This window comes from Serinus canaria, chromosome 27, assembly GCF_022539315.1.
Source record: "Serinus canaria isolate serCan28SL12 chromosome 27, serCan2020, whole genome shotgun sequence".
NCBI classification, from domain to species: domain Eukaryota; kingdom Metazoa; phylum Chordata; class Aves; order Passeriformes; family Fringillidae; genus Serinus; species Serinus canaria.
In genome coordinates, this window is record NC_066340.1 from 2,211,803 (window position 1) to 2,230,077 (window position 18,275).

The 18,275-nt window shown below is 63.2% G+C and overlaps 3 protein-coding genes across 5 annotated transcripts; 2 read left to right on the forward strand and 1 right to left on the reverse strand.

Annotated features, from left to right (window-relative positions):
* The first annotated feature begins 319 nt into the window (after window positions 1-319).
* EIF1 (eukaryotic translation initiation factor 1) lies at window positions 320-1,951 on the forward strand. Its single transcript, XM_050985838.1, has 4 exons — window positions 320-487; window positions 807-970; window positions 1,066-1,167; window positions 1,731-1,951. The coding sequence occupies exons 1-4, from the start codon at window positions 457-459 to the stop codon at window positions 1,773-1,775; spliced, it is 342 nt and encodes a 113-aa protein (XP_050841795.1). The 5' UTR covers window positions 320-456; the 3' UTR covers window positions 1,776-1,951.
* Window positions 1,952-4,729: 2,778 nt separating this feature from the next.
* LOC103821740 (gastrin/cholecystokinin-like peptide) lies at window positions 4,730-5,679 on the forward strand. Its single transcript, XM_009096671.4, has 3 exons — window positions 4,730-4,795; window positions 5,259-5,458; window positions 5,555-5,679. Exons 2-3 carry the CDS (start codon window positions 5,272-5,274, stop codon window positions 5,677-5,679), a joined length of 312 nt encoding a protein of 103 aa, XP_009094919.2. The 5' UTR covers window positions 4,730-4,795; window positions 5,259-5,271.
* Window positions 5,680-6,317: 638 nt separating this feature from the next.
* Window positions 6,318-13,470, reverse strand: HAP1 (huntingtin associated protein 1). 3 transcript variants are annotated; one of them, XM_050985773.1, is made up of 15 exons: window positions 13,287-13,470; window positions 11,383-11,459; window positions 11,155-11,271; window positions 10,957-11,057; window positions 10,608-10,716; window positions 10,394-10,472; window positions 10,169-10,299; window positions 10,017-10,091; window positions 9,782-9,919; window positions 9,635-9,702; window positions 9,390-9,557; window positions 8,895-9,208; window positions 8,590-8,808; window positions 8,057-8,159; window positions 6,318-7,320 (listed from the first exon to the last, which is right to left on the reverse strand). In XM_050985773.1, the coding sequence occupies exons 1-15, from the start codon at window positions 13,381-13,383 to the stop codon at window positions 6,933-6,935; spliced, it is 2,184 nt and encodes a 727-aa protein (XP_050841730.1). In that variant the 5' UTR covers window positions 13,384-13,470; the 3' UTR covers window positions 6,318-6,932. The 3 variants fall into 3 exon arrangements, with proteins under 3 accessions (XP_050841730.1, XP_050841729.1, XP_050841731.1); XM_050985772.1 differs by having other exon boundaries at window positions 8,895-9,211; XM_050985774.1 differs by lacking the exon at window positions 8,057-8,159 and having other exon boundaries at window positions 7,157-7,320; window positions 8,895-9,211.
* Between the last annotated feature and the right edge of the window lie 4,805 nt (window positions 13,471-18,275).

The window sequence follows — 18,275 nt, forward strand, 5'->3', positions numbered from 1 at the left end:
GAGGAGGGTGCGTGCCCCTGAGAGATTTCGGGGGTGCCGGGAGGATTTCGGGGCCCGCGAGGGTCTCGGGCCCGGCGGAGCGGGCCCTGAGGGGGCTCGGGGGGTCCCGGGGGTCCCGGCCCGGCCTGGGCCCCGCACTGCGCACGCGCCGCCCCGCGCGCTGCCGGGCCCTCCTCCCGCGCATGCGCCCCGCGGCCCCCGCGCCAGCCAGGGGGCGGCCGCGTACGCCCGATGCGTCCTGACGCCCCCGCTCTGCGGCCAATCACCGGCCTCGTTCGCCGTGCGTGATGACGTCACGGAGGGGCGGTATATAAGCCGTCGGCGGCAGTCCCGCCCCCCTGACACTGCCTCGAGCCGCCGCCGCGAGAGCATCCTCCGCCCAGAGCCGCTCCCGCCGCCAGAGCCGCCCCCGTCGCCGCCGCCGCCGCCTCCGCCGAGGGAAGGGAAGCGTATCGTATGTCCGCTATCCAGAACCTCCAGCCCTTCGGTGAGGCCCTTTGTGCGGTGGGGCCGGGGGAGCGCGCGGGCCCCGCCCCGGCCCCGCCCCGTGGCGCAGTTGCTATTCCGGGCCTGGTTGCGTCAGCCGCGGGGGGGGTGGGGGCGGTGCCCAAAGCTGACGGGCGGGCGCGGCATCCAATGGGGTGCGGGTGTGGGCGGCAACGACGCGTGACTGGCAGGCGCGCAGGGGAGGGATCGCGTTGTGACGGGCGGGCGTGGTGGCCAATAGGGCGGGATCTGCGCGTGATGGGCGGACGAGGCGACCAATGGGGCTGCAGCGGGGCGGGGCCTGACGGTGCTCCCCGCAGACCCCTTTGCGGATGCAAGTAAGGGTGATGACCTGCTCCCGGCCGGCACTGAGGACTACATCCATATAAGGATCCAGCAGCGAAACGGCAGGAAGACCCTCACCACAGTCCAGGGCATCGCGGATGACTACGATAAAAAGAAACTGGTGAAGGCCTTCAAGAAGGTGGGGCTTAGGGGCTCGGGGGGGGGGGGGGGGCAGCGGCCACGCCCAGCGGGGACGTTTGTGATGCTGATGAGGTTTTTGTGTCTTTGCTGCAGAAATTTGCCTGCAATGGTACTGTAATTGAGCACCCCGAGTATGGAGAAGTGATTCAGTTGCAGGGTGACCAGCGCAAGAACATCTGCCAGTTCCTTGTGGAGGTAGGACACCTTCTGTAGGAATGTGCCCCCTGTTGATGGAGTGATAAAACCATCCTTTGTCCCCTTAAAAAGGAAATAAGCCCAGGAGTTTCTGTCCTCAATGAGGTGAAAAGGCACTTCATAGGACCTGGGGGACTTCACCTCAAACTTTATGATAGCTAATTGGACAGGAGCTAAAAAGTCCTGCCAGAACAATTTACTAGAAAAAGAAGAGAACAAAGAAACTAAAAAAACAATGGTTTTTGTGAGGTGTTTTACCAGGAGCAAGAACCTCTTGCACTTAGATTTACTTTCCTCTGTAAAGAGTTTTGTTATTTTGCCTTTTAATAAAACCTTTTTGTTTCCAACACTACCACAGAAGCCATCCTGCTGATTTTATGCCTTCTAAGGTAGATTGGGTGTGAAATAGATCTCCAAGAGCTTATGAGACCTATGTTTCAGTACCTTCAGCCTCACTGAAATCAGCAGGAGTTTGTTAAATGCACACAGATCCCTGGGTGTGGGCAGTGTTTGGATGCACAGAGGCAGCACCCCAAGCTGTGAATTTGTTTTCTGTCTTGCAGATTGGACTGGCTAAAGACGACCAGCTGAAAGTCCATGGGTTTTAAGTGCCTGTGGGCCACTGGAGCTTTATGCAAGAAGATATCCTTACCATGAAATTCCCACCTGTCCCTTGTCATAAGTTTAAAACCAGCCGGTTTGTGTAATGTAACGATCTTGGGTCCACTGTTGAGTCTGGACTGTTGTAATTGGTGATGTAATAAACTGACACGAGCCCATGCTATCTCGTCTGGCTGTCCCTCATTTCCCAGAGCTATCCCGAGTGCTGGCACCATCCAGCCTGAAGCCACAAGTTCCAGCTGTCCCCAGCTAAGCCCAGGGACTCGGCCTGTCCTGATGGCTCCTCAGTCCAGCTGTGCTTCCATCCTGCCAGAGGGGACTCGTGGCCTGCCTGGTGCCACCTGCTCCCTCTGGGCAGTGCTGGTTCCTGGAGGCAGAGGAGTGACACCAGAGTGACCTGGAAGCACCATGGCAGCAGCTCAGGTGCTGGTACCTGCGAGCCCTGAGGTGCCAGGTACTGTCCCATGGGTTAAACTCGTGACAAGGACTAACATCAGGAGCGTCCCTGCAGCTGGAGCTGCAGAGCTCACACCCTGTGCAGTAACATGGCTTTGGTTTCATTTCTAATGTTTTATTGTAATGTATTTAAAGTTATTTAAATAAAACTGGTTTTCAGAAGCCTGTGTGTGGTGGGTTCCATCGCTCCCAGGGGCCAAAGCACCTTCTCCTCTTGCCAGCAGGGGTGCTCAGGGCCTGGTGGGGTTCCCTGCCCTGGGGGTTCCTTGGGGGCCTGGGGGTTGCCCCCCACTCTAGGGAGACGAAGTTCCCTTGGTGCTGTTTGTGCTGCTCCTGCCGGGAGCTGAGGGAAAGCCAAGGGGTGGGTGGGTGGGTGGCTGCTGAGTCATTCCCTCCTTGTGTTCCTGTCAGTCCCGTGGGCAGGGTCACTTCTGCTTCCCAGAAACTGCTCTCAGGAGGAGGAGGAGGAGGTGCTGCCACCCAGGTCAGGCTGTGCCACAGCTCAGGGCTGAGTGCTCTCTTTATTTCCTGAGCTCAGGCTCATCAAGCAAGAATGAAATCTCAGGCACTGGCTGAGGGCAGTGATGGTTCTGGGGGCTGGCAGGTGCCTCTGGCACTGTGAAGGGCTCTGAAATGCTGAATTTCAAACCTGGCTTTCTGTCCCATTGCCCCCAGCCCCTCTGTCCTGCAACAGGGAGGGCTGGGGTGTCCTAGGGTGTCCTCCCACCCTGGTCACCTGCTGATGCTCCTGGCACCCCCCCCAGAGCAGATCCTGGCTCTTCATCCACTGCCACAATGCCCCCATCTCTGTGTGCTCAGAGCACTGAGGTCACTGCTGCTTTCCTGGGAGACTTTGTTCTTGGAAACAGAATTGCTGCAATTATGTAAAGCAGCTGTGAGTGCACCGAGGGTGACCTCCAGCCCTGCCCATCCCTTGGTGCCCTCCAGCCCTGCCCATGCCTCAGGTGAGAGAGCTGACCAGCCCTGCACATCAAGAGCACTGCTGACAGCACCAAGGCCAGCATCCACACCAGGGTGTGCATTTGTGCCCACAACTTGACCCAGCCCAATCTCTGCTCTGCTGCTGCTGTGCCAAGAATTCCCGTGCCCCTCATGTGTCTGGGCATGTCCAGCTTGGATCTCTCCCCACTGGACTTGCAGGCTGCCAGCAGATTTGGCCACTGCCAGGACAGCTGGCCCCAGGGTGAGGGGAGCTTGGTCCATCCTCAGCTCAGCCTTGGAGAAGGTTCCAGCCATGATGCCCACAGGTGACAAACCTGCGTCAGGGTGATGGCCCTGAAGGGAGCAGCCACTGTGTCCCCATCACCCTGACAGCTCATTTGGTCCAGATTGAGCCATTAAAAGGCAGAAATTGGAAAACAATTTGTTTGTTCCTTGTGCAGGGTGCTCGTTGGAGTGAGCGATCGATGGCTGAGGGTGCTGGGTGCTGCTGCCTCCCTCCATCCAAAGCCCATTTGTTTTGGGGTGTTTGACGAGCTGACACAGCTCCTTGGGGACAGGGGACAGTGACGTGGCCCAACCCAGGATGTCACAGGGTTTATTGAAGGAGGGAGACAAATGCTCTCTGCAAATACACTGAGGGGGGTCAATAGAGGCAGCAGGAACAATCAATATCCAATGGGGGCTGGGTGCAAACAGACAGGATCTTCAGGGGGCTCTGACAGTGAGTGGGGCCCCAACACCCCAAAGCTTCTCAGGGTGCAGGGAGAGATCCAGAGCTGCAGAATGGGCTGTTCTGGGGTCTGTGTCCTGCTGAGGGGCCTCACAGACAGAGCCCCCCAAGCCCAGGGCACAGAGCCCTTGGCAGCCCGGGCACATCAGGTTATAAACACCTGGGTGTGAGGGTGTGGGCACATTCGTGTGTGTGTACAGACACACAGACACACAGACACACAGACACACATGTGAGAATACACATATGTGCACACACATACTTCTGAATACACATACATACATGTGCATGTGTGTTTATACAGATATATGCACATATATTGCTATTTATAAACACATATGTATGTATGTGCATGTATGTATAAATGTGTACACATTTAGATATATGCATGCAAATATTAATATATATTCAAATATATACATTTTATATATATACACACATACACACACAGATATATATATATATATACAAATATATAAAAAATATATTCTCTCTATATTTAAATATATATATATATATATTATCTATATGTATATATATATTTGCCTGTGTGGCTGTCTGTCTGTATGTCTGGGTCTGTCTGTGTGTCAGGGTCTGTCTGTGTGTCTGTCTCTGTGTCTATGTGGGTCTGCCTGTGTGTCTGTCTGTCTGTCTGTGTGTCTGTGTGTCTGTGAGCACACACAGATGCCCGAGGGCCCCCCCGGGGGTGGGTGGATGTGAGTGGAGCCGCCCTGGGGTGTGGCAGCCCCCGGCAGTGCCTTTAAAAGCAGGACTGAGCTGGGGTGATCCTGTAGAGAGATCCCACTGAGACCCACCTGGACACGCACAGGACACCCTGCTGAGCCTCAGAACCCACAGGTGAGTCTCACAGGGCTCTGCACTGACTGCAGGTGACTTGGGGAGAGAGAGATGGAGAAAACCTGAGGAGCAAATGGGAGGGACAAAGTAACTCTGAGACCCACTGAGAGGAACAGAGGCAATCTGGGGCCTGGCCATGCCCTGGGGAGGAGAAGCTCCCCAGCTGTTTGAGTTCAAGGAGGAGCTGGATGATGCTCTAAGCCATGTGCTTTAGTTTCAGCATCCTTGCAAGGAGCCAGGAGTGGTTTGATCCTTATGGATCCCTCTGCCTTCACTCTGATTCTAGGGGAATTGGGGACCAGCCAGGAGAGAGGGATGGAAAAGACCTGGGGAGAAACTGAAAGGGATGGAGGGCACTTGGGGACCCAAAGGGAGGGACAGAGGAGACTGAACTGTCCATGGGCTGGGGCTGAGCATGTCCCAGTTGGGGGGCTGCAGCTGCCTCACTCCCTGCCCTGTTCAGTGTCCCCACAGCCATGAAGGTGACCCTGTGCCTCGGGCTAGTCCTCGCCCTCGCAGTGGCCCCCAGCCTGTGCCGGCCCCCAGCTGCCATGGGGGACCCCCAGGAGCCCCCCCAAAGCCTGACCCGCCGGGACTGGCCCCAGTACCTGTCCCAGGAGCAGCAGCGCCTCCTGTCCCAGTTCCTGCCTCACGTCCTCACAGGTACTGGGGAGCTCAGGGGGGGTGGGCACAGCCTGGCCCCTGTGGGGGGCAAAATTCCAGCAATTTCCAGCTCTAACTGCTGCTTTGCCCTGGCAGAGCTGAACAAGCACAAGGCCTTTGTGCATGAGGACGAGGGGATGGAGGCTCTGCACGACCACTTCTACCCCGACTGGATGGACTTTGGCCGCCGCAGCGCCGAGGATGAGGCTGGTGCTGTGTAGCTGCTGGGCTGGGCTGGCTGGGCAGGGCACTGCCACACTCACTGAATGCCCTTTCCCTCAATAAAACTCTGGCACCATGGCCTCTGCACTCCTGGCTGTGCTGGGGAGAGACTGGCAGGGTGGGCAGAAGGAATTTACCCCCATTCCCAGAGGGCAGAAGGGATTTACCCCCAGTCCCAGAGGGCAGAAGGGATTTGACCCCAGTCCCAGAGGGCAGAAGGGATTTGCCCCCAGTCCCAGAGGGCAGAAGGGATTTACCCCCAGTCCCAGAGGGCAGAAGGGATTTGCCCCCATTCCCAGAGAGCAGAAGGGATTTACCCCCAGTCCCAGAGGGCAGAAGGGATTTACCCCCATTCCCAGAGAGCAGAAGGGATTTGCCCCCAGCCCAGAGGGCAGAAGGGATTTACCCCCATTCCCAGAGAGCAGAAGGGATTTGCCCCCAGCCCCAGAGGGCAGAAGGGATTTACCCCCAGCCCCAGAAGGCAGAAGGGATTTGACCCCAGTCCCAGAGGGCAGAAGGGATTTGTCCCCAGCCCAGAGGGGATTTGCCCCCAGCCCCAGAGGGATGCACAGGGCAGAGACTGAGCTGTGCACAGCAGCACACACAGAACATGGCAGCACACACAGCACACAGCAGCTGCTCTGTGAATTCACATTTATTTGCCAGGGGATGGGGCACAGCTTGGAGGGAGGGACATGACTTAGGGGAGCAACAGAAGCACCCCCAGAAACATCCCAAGCTGTGGGTGCTGCTACTATTGCTATTCAGTGAGCAGGAAAGAGCTAAACCACCATTCCCTAGAAAAGCCAGTCCAGCCCAGGTGCTGGCCAGGGGCCCAGCCCAGGGTGCAGGGGTCTCCCCCTGGCCCCAGGGGTTGCCCCAGGACACACCCAAGCCCAGACTGAGCGTTCCTCATCTCTGCAGCATCTGGACAGCCCCAAATGGGCCGAGCTGCCCCTCGCTCTGCAGACAGGCTCAGCAGAAGCAGGAACAGTTTTTATTGCCAGGAACTGGCTCCAGTGAAGGGTCCACACTCCCCCAGTAGGGACAGGCTCAGCCAGCACCCCCTGTACCCCCATACATGGGGAGCAGTGCCAGGTTCTGTCCTTGCAGCCAGGGCAAAGGCCCCTGTGCTGGTGCCAGGAGCACTGATGGATGTGGGGCAGCCCCAGGAGCTGAGGCTGCAGCTTGTCCTGTCTCCATTTCCCCATGCATGGGTGAGGAAGTGGATGTGTCTCACCCTGCAGCAGTGTCACTTCAGGGTGCCCCAGGCCTGTCTGGGCCTTGGCTGGGCACAGGATGTCTCCCCTCTGGCCACCACCTTGTCCAGCCCCAGGTGCTGCAACTTCTCCACCAGGTTCCAGCTGAAGGTGCTGCTCCTGCCTGGGGGTCCTTCCTGCCCCCTGGACACGGGGGGCTCCCAGTGCTGAGGGTCCTGGCAGTGCAGTGAGGGGGCCCACCATGATCCAGTCCCTGGTGCCAGGCGGGAATCTCGCCCCAGCAGGAGCCTGAAGAGTCCCCTGGGGGTGCTGGGGGGTCCAGGGCCCAGCGCCAGCGTGGGGGGAGTCAGTTCTGGTGAGGGGCTGCTGAGGCTCAGCCCCTCAAAGGGCCCACAAGAAGGCACGACGGCATGATAGAGACTGGAGGGGAAGAGAGAGCAGAAGGGGGGATCAGGTGGGGGGGCTGTGCTGGGGGATGGTGCTGAGGGGGCTAGGCAGGACCCCCTTCTTCACCTAAAGAGCCCTGGGCTGTAGGAGACCCCAATGCTGCACCCTAAAGCTCACAGGGGGTGCTGGGTGCTGCTCCTCAGCAGTCAGGAGAGACTGGGACACAGGCACTGCTCCAGGAGCAATGTCCAGACACCAGGGTTTTGTCTAGCAGTGAACTCCAGCTCACACCAACCCCCAACGAGCCTTAGCGGGGCTCATTAGGGCTAATCACCGGTGCTCATTAATGAAGGGACAGCCCAGCAGCTGGCTGCGAAAAGTTCCTGGCTGCTGCCCAAGTGTGGAGGGAGGAAAAAAGCTGTGTCGGTTCCCCAGAGTGCCAGGAGCACTCGCTGCTTCCCTGGGCCAGCCCACCCGAGGAGGGCTCTCCATCCATCCATCCATCCATCCATGCATGCATCCATGCATCCATCCATCCAGGTGCTGCATGCAGAGGAGGAGAGCTGGCCCCAGACACCCCAGCAGCCAGATTTGGGGAGATTTCTACTGCTGGCACCTCTCAGAGCATCAGGTGGCCCCCGGACTGCCACTTCCTCGAGCTGCAGGGAGCCAGGCACGGGGGAGAAGGAGGAGGAGGAGGAGGAGGGCGCTCGGGGGGCACGGCGGGGCCGGTGCAGGCAGCGCAGGCGGTGGGGGCCACGCGCCTTACCTGGGAGTCACCGTGGTGATCGCAGTGGTGGGGTGGAAGATGTGGCAGGTGGTGATGGTGAAGGTAGACGGGGTCTGGGGGAGGTTGTTAACAGAGAGGAACACTGGAAGGGACAGGAGACAAGGGGTCAGGTGGAGGGCATGGCGGAGGGCAGGCAGGGCAGCCAAAGCTGGGCTGGAAGCTCCTTGCACAGGGCACAAATTCAGCAGCAACTGCGTCTGGTGCCTGCTCAGAGGGGGCAGCCAGCGCAGGTGGGCCAGGAGATGCCGTCTGTCCCAGACCGGCCCCTTCCAGGCAGCCAGGGAGCAGCAGGGGCTCGCCAGGGCGATGGCGATGGCTCATCCCGCCGGGGCAGCTGCCCAAGAACGGCCCTTGCACAGCTGCAGGCGGAGCATCCCCGTGGGGACAGATGGGTGGCAGGGACAGGCTGCTGCAAGAGGGGAGAGCGCGGGGGGAGGCGACGGCCAGCCGAGACAGGAGGGCAGGGCCACCCCGGGGGCTGCGTCCCCTCTGTCCCCTCACCCCCCGCTCACCCCTGGGGTGCTCCTTGGCTTTGGCAGGTGTTGAGGTAGGGAGCAGCTGGAAGGAACTGGCATCCACATCATCCTCCTCCAGGTCATTGAGGCTGTAGACCTCCTCCAGGTCAATGTCCAGCTGCCTGAAGTCTTTGGTGAGCACCCCAGGACGGGGCACCAGGATCCCACCCAGGTTGGGCTGTGCCAGCTGCTGCCAGTGGTGGAGTGTCACAGAGCCTGGGGGGGACACAGCCGGGGGGAACTCAGGTGGGGCTGTTGGACCCTCAGAGCACCTGCAGCTCTGCATCCCCTCTGCCCCTCACCTTCCAGTGGCTTCACAATCTGCAGTTTGTCAGGTAGGTAGCTGAGGGAGCCCAGGGAGAAGCCGGAGCCAGCTGTGAACTCTGAGCCCCCCGAGTAGTTGGTCCCGGTGGAGACGACGCTGCCCTCGGGGGTGAGGAAGCCGCTGGAGCTCGCCCCATCCCTCAGCCTCCAGAGCTTGCGCTCCCGCTCGGCCTCGAAGAAGGAGCGCTCCTCGGAGCCGTGGCTCTGCTGCCGCACCGAGAGCCGCTGCACCGCCGCCTCCAGGTCCTGCCGGCCCGGGGCTGCCCGGGGCTCCTCGCTGGCCCCCTCGGCCCTGCTGGGGGGCACAGCGTTAGGGCTGCAGTCCTGCCCTGCACCTCAGGCTGTGCTGGGGCCACCCCAGACCCTGCCCTCCCTGCCCCAGGCTGCTTCCAGCAGCTCACCAGCATCCCAGCTCCTGTGCAGGTGCAGCCGCTGTCCCACTCGGCCCCGTTCCCCCCCACCCCAGCACTCACTGGGCATCCTCCGAGCCGGAGCAGTTGGTGTGGGGGGTGCTGGCCCCTCCAGAGTGGGTTGTGGACAACTGCTTGGAGCCTGGAACATGGTGGGGGGACTCAGAGCAGGACTTGGCTTTGGCTGCCTGGTTCACGGCCTTCACCGTCTCAAAGACGCGCTGGTAGCTCCTGTGGGCAGGAAGGAGCTCAGGGTGAGCCGGACCCCGTCCCAAGGCACGGCACCAGCCACCAGGGACAGCACTCACTTGTAGTCTGAGGAGGAGCTGTCTGTCCTCTTCCTCATCATCCCCTTGATCTCAGCCGCCAGCGAGTCCTGGGGACGGGGGTGAGCGGTGTCAGTGCTGGGGGGACAGCAGGGACCCCCTCCGCTGCCGCCCGGCCCCCGCGCTCACCACGGGCAGGAGACTGGCGGTGCTGTAGCGGCTGACGGTGCTGTTGGGCAGGCTGCGGCTCCGCAGGCTCTTCACCTCCTCCCGCGCCTCCTGCAGCATCCCGCCACACTCCGCGTACTTCTCCTGCAGATCCCGCAGCTGCTAGGACACAGGCACAGCTGGAGTACGGCCCCGGAGCAGCGGGGCAGGAGCCCCGGCCAGGCAGGGGGGTACCCACGGCTTGCCCCGGGCTCACCTCCAGCCGGAGCTGCTGCTGCACCTCCTTGGCCGCGGTCAGGTGCTGCTGGAGCTCCTCCACCTCGGAGCCGTACTGCGGGCAACAGCGGCCGGGTTAGGGCGCTGTCCTTGCCCCACCCCGTCCCCCCAGCACGGGCAGGGGACCCTCACCGTGCGACACTTCTGCTGCAGGTCCGCGACCTGCGCCAGCAGCTGGGTGATCTCCTCCTGCTGCCGTGCAGCGTCCTCCGCCCTGTGCGCCAGCTCCTCCGACAGGTGAACGACCTGCTGGCTCGCTTCGGCTGCGGGAGGGCCCGGCTCCGTCACCGCCGGGCACCACCCGCAGCCCCAGCCCACCACCTGGGCAGTGCCTGCAGACCCCCGAGCCCTACTTACAAAACTGCTCCACGCAGTCGATCATCAGCTGCTGCTCCTGGTCCTCGTACTGACAGGTCTCAGTGGCGATGTTGGTGGCCTGGGGGAGAGGGTTGGAGGGGCTGAGCGTGACAGGCAGGACCTCCTGTCTCCCTGAGAGGGCAGCTCAGATCTCCCCAGAGAGAGCAGGGCATAGGTGGGCACTGAGGGGCATCCACCAGCTGGCTCTGCTCACCTCCATGCGGAGCTTCTGGTTCTCCTCCTCCAGGCACCTGAGTTTCTGCTGCAGGGCGTCGTACTGGAAGTACTGCTGCAAGGACAGCGAGGACTCGTGCCTGCGCAGCCTGGGGACAGCAGGGATGGCCTGAGCAGTGCAGGCAGGCTGGGGCTGCCCAATCTGAGCCCTGCCCGCTCCCTCAGCTCCCAGACATCTGCAGCGACCGAGCTCTGCGGGGTTGGACCCACAGCCACCGAGGGAGGGCAGGGATGTGGCCAGTGCTACCGCAGGGATGGTGATGGCTCCTGCCCAACCCACAGGAGCAGCTCTGCCCCAGGGGACTGGCAAGACAGGGACTCCCACTCACGGTGTGGAGGTGGTGGTGGTGGGCTCGCTCTCCTCCGTGGTGGTGGTGTAGAAGTGGAGGAGGTCATCCCGCATGGACACCTCGTGGCGCAGCTGTGCAATCTGGAGAGACAAAGTGCTTCAGGACACGGCCAAGGGGACCACAGCAACCCCCAGGCGGGCACACAGGGGGCCCAGACCTGTGCCCAGGAGCTGTTACCTCCTCTTTGGCCAATTCCAGCTGCTCCTCCAGGAGCTCATTGCGCTCAGTCAGGCTCCGGTTCTGCTTCAACAGTGACTGCCCAATGCGTGCTGCTAACTCCAGGTCCCGCTCTTTCTGCAAGGGGCAGGTCTGCCTCAGCTGGGACTCATCCCTTCCCCACTCCTCACCTACCCCTGTGTCCCCAGGGTGCCTCCAGCCCTCACACAGGTGGGATCTCCAATGTACCTCATCCAGCAGGTTGGTGACAGCGTCAATATCGTGGTAGGTCTTCGTGATCCTGGCCACCCGCTCAGCACACAGGACTGGGGGGAGAGGGCCACAAGGTGAACCCCCACACTGTGGGAGCACTGACCCAGGGGCTCAGCACTGTCCCCCCAAGGCTGCCCCAGGCTAGTCTCCAAAAAGGGCCTGAGTGGCAGCTCACACAGTGCCAGGCAGGGATCCCCACAGCTGGGACAGCATCATGGGAAACAGGGGGCTCACACCTCACCCCCAACCCTGCCCGCACCTTGGGGTGGCAAGAAAAATGCTGGGTCCCCTTGCTGACCCCATGACCTCAGCACAGCACAGTGCCAGCCCCACTGCAGGACTCACGGACAGAAAGGGGGAACGGGGAAGGGCAGCAGCAGAGACAGGATCGGAGGTGACATCTCCAGCAGAAAGCAGGCTGGGGCTCCAGTATAAATAGCTGGGGGTGGCACCGTGCCGAGCAGGGCTCACAGGCGGCATCCCCTCCAATCTGTCCCCAGCCCCCTCCCCCGGATCCCCCCCTGCCCTAGTTTCTCTCTGGGGGAGGGGATGCTGCAGCCCGCACCCACCCGATGCCCCTGCAGCTGCACAGCACAACCCGCACGGCACTGGAGGCAGCTGCAGGAACGGGCAGCTGCCCACCGCGTCAGGCCGGGCCCCGCCACAGCTCTGCCTCCCCCCGCTGCTCCCTGGGTCTCTGGCGGGGAGAGGAGGCGCAAGCACGGAGCCGTCGGTCCCCCCGCTGCGGATCCTGCCAACCGCGGCCGCAGGCGCTGCCAGGCAGAGCCGGGCACGCACCCAGGCGGCGGCGCTGGAGCCGTGCGGCCGGAGGGAGCCGGGAGCAAAGCCCCGAGCCCTGCCCGCAGCCCAGACCCTGCTCACAGCCCGGGAGCTGCCTGTACCCCACACCCTGCCCACGGCACGCAGCACTCCAGATGCCCTTTCTGATGCTCTGCTGCCCCGAGGGTGTGTGCCTCAGTTTCCCCTGGCAGAGCAGCGCTGGTTGCGCTCAGGGCCCCCACCCGCGTCCCCAGTCAGAGCCAGCCCCCAGTGGTGCAGACGAAGTGGGTTAACGGGGAAGCTCAGCCGCACAAATCCCATTAGGCCTCCCCAGCTGGGGTTGTGTAATGGCGAGTGTGTTGTCATGGCAATGCCCCCACTCGCCACCCCGGTCCCGTCCAGCCTCACTGCCCCGGGCACTGCCCCACGCACCAGAGGGCACGTACCCCAAACACGGCCATGAGGAGAAGGGCCAGCCGCATCCCCAGCCCCACCCCCCCTCTCTGCACCCCGACAGGACCCGCTCCCCGCGGGGGTCCCCAGCTGCACCTCGTCAGGCCCCTGAGCCATTAATTGGAAGTAATTAGAGCATGAGCATCGTTACGGTTGGAGCGAGCGGCTGGCCTTGGGAGACGGGGGCTGCAGCGCTGGCAAGATGTAAACATCCATCCCTGGGCCCGATCCGGGGGGTGCGGGGGACAGCACTCCGTTCCCACGGCAGGAGGGGCGCCCTTCCCCACGGGCACACCTGGCAGATCTGGCAGGGCCCCTCTCCCCTCCCCTCCCGGCGTGGGGATAGGTCTCCCTGGGGTCGGGGTGACCCTGAGTGTCCCCAAGGGACCGGGCGGCGGCAACCCCGGGCCAGAGGGCGGCGAGGGAGACCGGGATTGAGGGAACGCATAGGTGGGGAGCACACGGCACCTCCCGAGGGAAGACCCCGGCCCTGGCCGCCCCGGACCAGCCCCGGCCCCGGGGAGACCCCGGCCCCCGCCGCTCCAGACCAACCCTGGGGGGAGCCCAGCCCTGCTGCAGCCCCATCCCCATCCCCATCCTCATCCTGATCCCCATCCCCGGGGCGGGACCACCCGCGCGGCCCTCACCTTCCTCCAGCTCCCGGGCGATGGGGTCTGCGCCGCCACCGCGCTCCGCGTTCCCGTTCAACTCATCGTAGGCGGCGGGGCTGCTCCAGATCTCCATCGCGCCGAGCCCACCGCTGTGCCGAGCCCGCCGTGCCCACCCAGCCTTGCCTTGCCTTGCCTTGCCTTGCCCAGCCCAGCCCAGCCCAGCCCAGCCCAGCCCCGCCCCACCACGCCGAGCGGAGCCGCTGCGGCCGCTCCCGCCCCTATTTATAGGATCGCCCGGTCCCCGCGCACCTGCCCGGCGCATCCCCCGGCGGCGGGGCCAGGGCTGGGGCCGGGACGGGGGCGGGGCCGGACGGGAGCAGAACGGGGGCGATGCGGGGGTGCTCATTCCCCCCGTTTTCCCAGGCCACCCCAGGGACACGATCCCCACCAGGCACCCTAGGACTGGGGTCCTTGTGGGGGAGCCCACCAGGTTAACCCTACTCAGCCCTATGGGCTGGTGGAGGTGTCCCACCTCTTGTCCCAACTCATAGCCCGGGGAGCCCGGGCACATAACACCCCCACGGGTGGTGATGCCTGCTGAGGGACGCTGGGGGTCCCTGAGCAGCAGCTCTGCAGTGTTGATGCTGTGGGTCATGCACAGACAGCAGCTTCTGCCCCTTGGGAAGGACAGGGAGAGATTTTGAGCCCTTCACACAAAGCCATGGGGTCCCCATGAGGGTCAGGGTACATTTTTCTGGCCAGCCCTGCTCTGTCACCCCAGGGCTGGACCCCCCCCCCATCATCACACCACAAACCCAGCACCTGCAGTGCCCACTGCAGTGCTGGGACCTGCCAGGTCCCTGATCAGGAAAGGGGCTTTTCCATCCCATTCCAGCCTCCCCATTCACCACCCCTGGCTCCAAGCATGGGCTGTGCCCCACTCAGGATGCCCCACACTCCCTGGCTGGCGCCCTCTCATCCTCACAACCACACTGGTGCAGAAGCAGCACAGAAGCAGGAAAAGTGAATAAATCATGGTGTGCTGAATTATGGAGGAGCTGGCAGGCACGTAGCACAGGCTGTGGGTGTGATGCTGGTAATGCCAATGTGCTCTGTCCTCATCACCTGCCCCAGTGCCCACCCTTGTCAGCACCCAAATAATCAGTGAAGGGATGCAGCTGAAGCTGCCCCTCACCATCACACACCTTTGCCTGCTTGACTCCTACCCACTGGGATTCTGACCCCAACTTCATCCTCCCATAACCGACAGTCCCCTCTGGGGTGAGGTTGGAGCAGATGTCCTCAGTCCCAGCCTCTCTGTCCTCCTGGAGTTGGAGTTTCCTTTGGTAAGGTCTGGGATGACACAACCATCAACTGGGCACCCACCCTCCAGGGACCCCAAGGACTCAAGCACACGTCTCAGCATGGACAGGCAGGAGCTGCTTCTTCCTAATCCTCTGCCCCAGGATTTGCTGCTCTGGGCAGGTTCCCTGTGCCTGCACAAGCAGATTACAGGGGGCTATTTCTGATGGCAGCTTAAAGGTTTGAGTGAAGGAATGACGCCATGGGCCCCCTCCAGCACATGCCAGCAGCACTGGAGGCCTGGCTGTCTGTGACCTGCAGGAGTCTGGGACTGGGAGCCACTGGCCCTGTGGAGCAGGGCTGGGGTGCTGGGGTCCTGTGGTGCTGCATGCTCCCTACCCCATGGCACAGAGACAGGATTTGGGTCTCAGTCCCTTGTACTGCCACTGCAGGGGGCTGTGCTGATGGCCAGCTGCTGAACAGAGAGGGGAGCAGCCACAAGGGGAAGGCTGCAAGCACAGGCAAGGCATGGTGAGGATGATGCTCAGCCTGGCGTGAGCAGGTGGGTGGAGGCCTCGGCCCCATCTGTCTCCCACTGCCCCACATCCATCCCCCAGCCCCTTGCTCTAATCCTGTCCCAGCCACACGCAGGCCAGAGGCACAAACAGAGCAGAGATAATCTGTCTGTGCCCCCCGCTGAACCCCGACCTCACACCAGGGATGGGCCACGTCACAGTGCCATGGGCACTGCCCCTGCCTGGCCATGGGGGCTGCAGAGATCTCCCCCTGGGATCCCCACAGCTCTGGGGGCTCTGCTGGCAGCCCTGAGCTCTGCTCCAGGCTGGCATGTCTGGGGGAGTGCAGCCCTGGGATTCCCTGGCACACCTTGCCAAGCCCACCAGTGTCCCAGCCCTGCGAGCCACGGCTCAGCACAGGGGAGCAGGGACGTGCAGGGGGTCCCGGGAAATGCTGGGGGCTCTCTCCCAGTATCCGGCTTGGCTCAGCAGAAGCTGCTCCCAGAATTAGCCCGGGATGTTCTGGGTGAGGAAATCCAGCCCGTCAATCCCATTAGCAGTGATTAGCCCTGTCCTGGCCGTGCCGACCCCGCCCGTGCCCACCGCCCTCACCAGCCCCGCTGCCCACGGGCACTCACGGAAATACTGCAGGGTCTCCTCGATCTGCTGGGGGGTCAGGGGGGCTACGGGCTGCGGGGGGGCGCTGGGGGCTCGCAGCCAGTCGCCGTGGTCGTAGCCGAACACGGTGTCAGCCCGCAGCGTGTAGCGGGGCAGCTGCTCGCCCAGCAGGCTGACGATCTCCACCTCGGGGACATCCTGGCTGCACAGCTCTGGGGACAGAGGGACACGGCGTCAGCCCAGGGTGGGGGGCATATGTGGGGAGTGGGCTGTGCAGGGGGGTACATCCTGCACCCCTCAGCCCACCCTGTCCCCTGGGGGTTTGGGGCTGGTGCCACCAGCTGGGTCTGTCCTCAGAGCTGCTAGTGTAGGGACTGGGGGGGAGCAGGACCCTTCCCCAGCTCTGTCCTGCTCCCCCCCCATCGCCCCGCTGCCTGCGGGCAGGGACCTGCTGCCATCTCCTGGCCACTCTCTGCGGCCGAGCGGCGCTGGGGTCAGCGGGCCTGGGATGCGGCATGGGGTGAAGGATGCCGGGACAATGGTCCATCTCCGCCACAGAACGGGACAGGATGAACGGGGACAGCTTAAGGAGACCCAGCTCCCCATCCCCCTCACGCCTGTTCCCCCGGGGGCCCGCTGGCACCTTCAACTCTACCCACCGGTGATGGTCGCTGCATCGCGGCGTGTGCCCGTGTCCAGCTGCTGGGGCACTGGGCCGGTGAGGGGACAGGCGGTGACAACTGAGTCCGGGCTGGGCTGGACGGGTGTGCTCTGGCTGGGGAGGGTCTCTCGTGGGACCGGGGTGTCCAGTTTGGCCGGTGTTACGTGGGGGCCTGGCTGCCATGGGGAGAGGCACCTTCCGCCCGGGCTCCCTGGAGCGGCGCTGGCGGGCAGCAGAGTCCCTTCTCCGGCCCCTGCCTGGGGGGAAGGAGCTGTTCAGGTGATGCTCGAGGGTTCCAGGGACCCCCATATCGCCCGTAGGACAAACAGCTTCCTGGAGGCAGCATCTGCCAGCCCGGGCGGCATTGCCAGGGCTCAGGTGTCCAGGCACAGGAGAGCTGTGGGAAAGGAATCCAGCTCGGCTCCACCCCTGAATATGAGGCAGGTTTGGCAGAGGCAAGGGGTCAGCGTACCTGCTCTGCGGTGGCTGCTACGTGACGCGGGGGGCTCAGCACCAAAGCAGCACCAGGACCGGGCAGGACCGGGCAGGACAGGACCGGGCAGGACAGGAGCCTGTCCCCCACAGGGTCCCTGCTGGATCGCTGCCTGTGGAGCGAGCAGGGAGGAGCTGTCGAGTTGCCCGGCAGTGGGCAGACACGGCAGTGGTGCCAGGGAGAGCCCTGGGGAGCTCCACCTCGAGGAGCAAAGTCCACCTATGAACCTCCACCCTGTCGGCACCAGGATGCAGAGCAGGGAGCTGCTGTGCCGTGCAGGGCAGGGCTGGGCAGCATCTGCAGCTGCCTCATCCCAACCATAAACACATCATGAGATGGGCCATAAATCCAGCATGCATATCCCTGCTCTCTGGCCACCCCCAATGGCTCTGGCTCGGGCTGCAGCCACTGCTGGCTCTGCTGGCCCTCTGCCCTGCAGGGCAGGAGCTCCTGCTGCATCTCCAGACCTGCTCCCACCACCACCATTGTGGGGCCGTGGCACAAGCAGCCCCTCATTTCCAGCTCGTGCCAGGGCATGGCTGCCCTCTCTCCTGGCAGGTTCTCGGGGTCGCTGCCAGATGCACAGCACCCAGACCAGGCCACCCTGCTCCCCTTGGCAGAGAGACAGCACAAGGCAACACACAGACCCCGAAGCACACACGCAGCCTTCCCCAGTCCTGTGCCCCCCAGCACTGGGACCACCAGACCTCGGGGCCCAACCCTGCACCGTGCAGCCCACAAAGCAGCTCCCCAGCCCCGAGCCCTCAGACCCTGCTGTCCCCAGGGAAGGACCGGGACCCACCGTGCGGAGGTGCCGCGCTGCCGCTGGCTCCGGGGAGGGAGCGCGGCCGGTGAGTCAGCTCAGCCGGGACTGCCAGAGCCCTGCGTCTGCTTTTGGCCCAGCTCCTGCACGTACATTTACTCTCCCCGGGGGAGCCTTGTTCAGACACGTGCAGAGCAGCTCCCATGGCCCGCTGCTCCCAGAGCCCCCCGCTCCCACTGACCCCGGACCCCACTGTCCCCCCTCCACCAGCGTTTGATGAGCCGGGACCTGCCCCGGGAGCTGGGCGAGGGCAGGACGGGGGTTCCGGGCAGCGATGGGACACGAGCCAGGAGGAGCAAGGTCCTGGTTGAGGCCGGCCCAAGTACCTGTGCAGACTCGCGCCTGCTGCTCCCTGCCCTGCCCGATGCCGTCCGGCGCCTCCTGCCCGGGCACCTCCCGAGGAGCGCCGTGAGAAGGGGAGAGACGGAGACAAATTCTCCCGGGGCTGCGGCAGCCGTCCTCAAATTCTCCGGGGAACGGAGGGGACCGTCTGGGCACGGCCCGGGGCTCGCCTGCAGGAGCTGCCCGGGGATTTGGGGTGCCCGAAGGCAGCCTGGGGCACGCGGGACACCGTGAGAACCTGAGGCAGAGCGTACCCGGTGACAGCGGAGGT

Coding starts and splice junctions, on each gene's coding strand:
- EIF1 (XM_050985838.1), top strand. CDS start 457: ATGTCCGCTATCCAGAACCTCCAGCCCTTCG. Junction 971..1,065: donor TGGTGAAGGCCTTCAAGAAG/GTGGGGCTTAGG, acceptor TCTTTGCTGCAG/AAATTTGCCTGCAATGGTAC. Junction 1,168..1,730: donor TCTGCCAGTTCCTTGTGGAG/GTAGGACACCTT, acceptor TCTGTCTTGCAG/ATTGGACTGGCTAAAGACGA.
- LOC103821740 (XM_009096671.4), top strand. CDS start 5,272: ATGAAGGTGACCCTGTGCCTCGGGCTAGTCCTCGCCCTCGCAGTGGCC. Junction 5,459..5,554: donor CCTGCCTCACGTCCTCACAG/GTACTGGGGAGC, acceptor TTGCCCTGGCAG/AGCTGAACAAGCACAAGGCC.
- HAP1 (XM_050985772.1), bottom strand. CDS start 13,383: ATGGAGATCTGGAGCAGCCCCGCCGCCTACGATGAGTTGAACGGGAAC. Junction 9,558..9,634: donor AGCTCCTCCTCAGACTACAA/GTGAGTGCTGTC, acceptor TCCTGCCCACAG/GAGCTACCAGCGCGTCTTTG. Junction 8,160..8,589: donor AGCCAAGGAGCACCCCAGGG/GTGAGCGGGGGG, acceptor TGTCCCTTCCAG/TGTTCCTCTCTGTTAACAAC.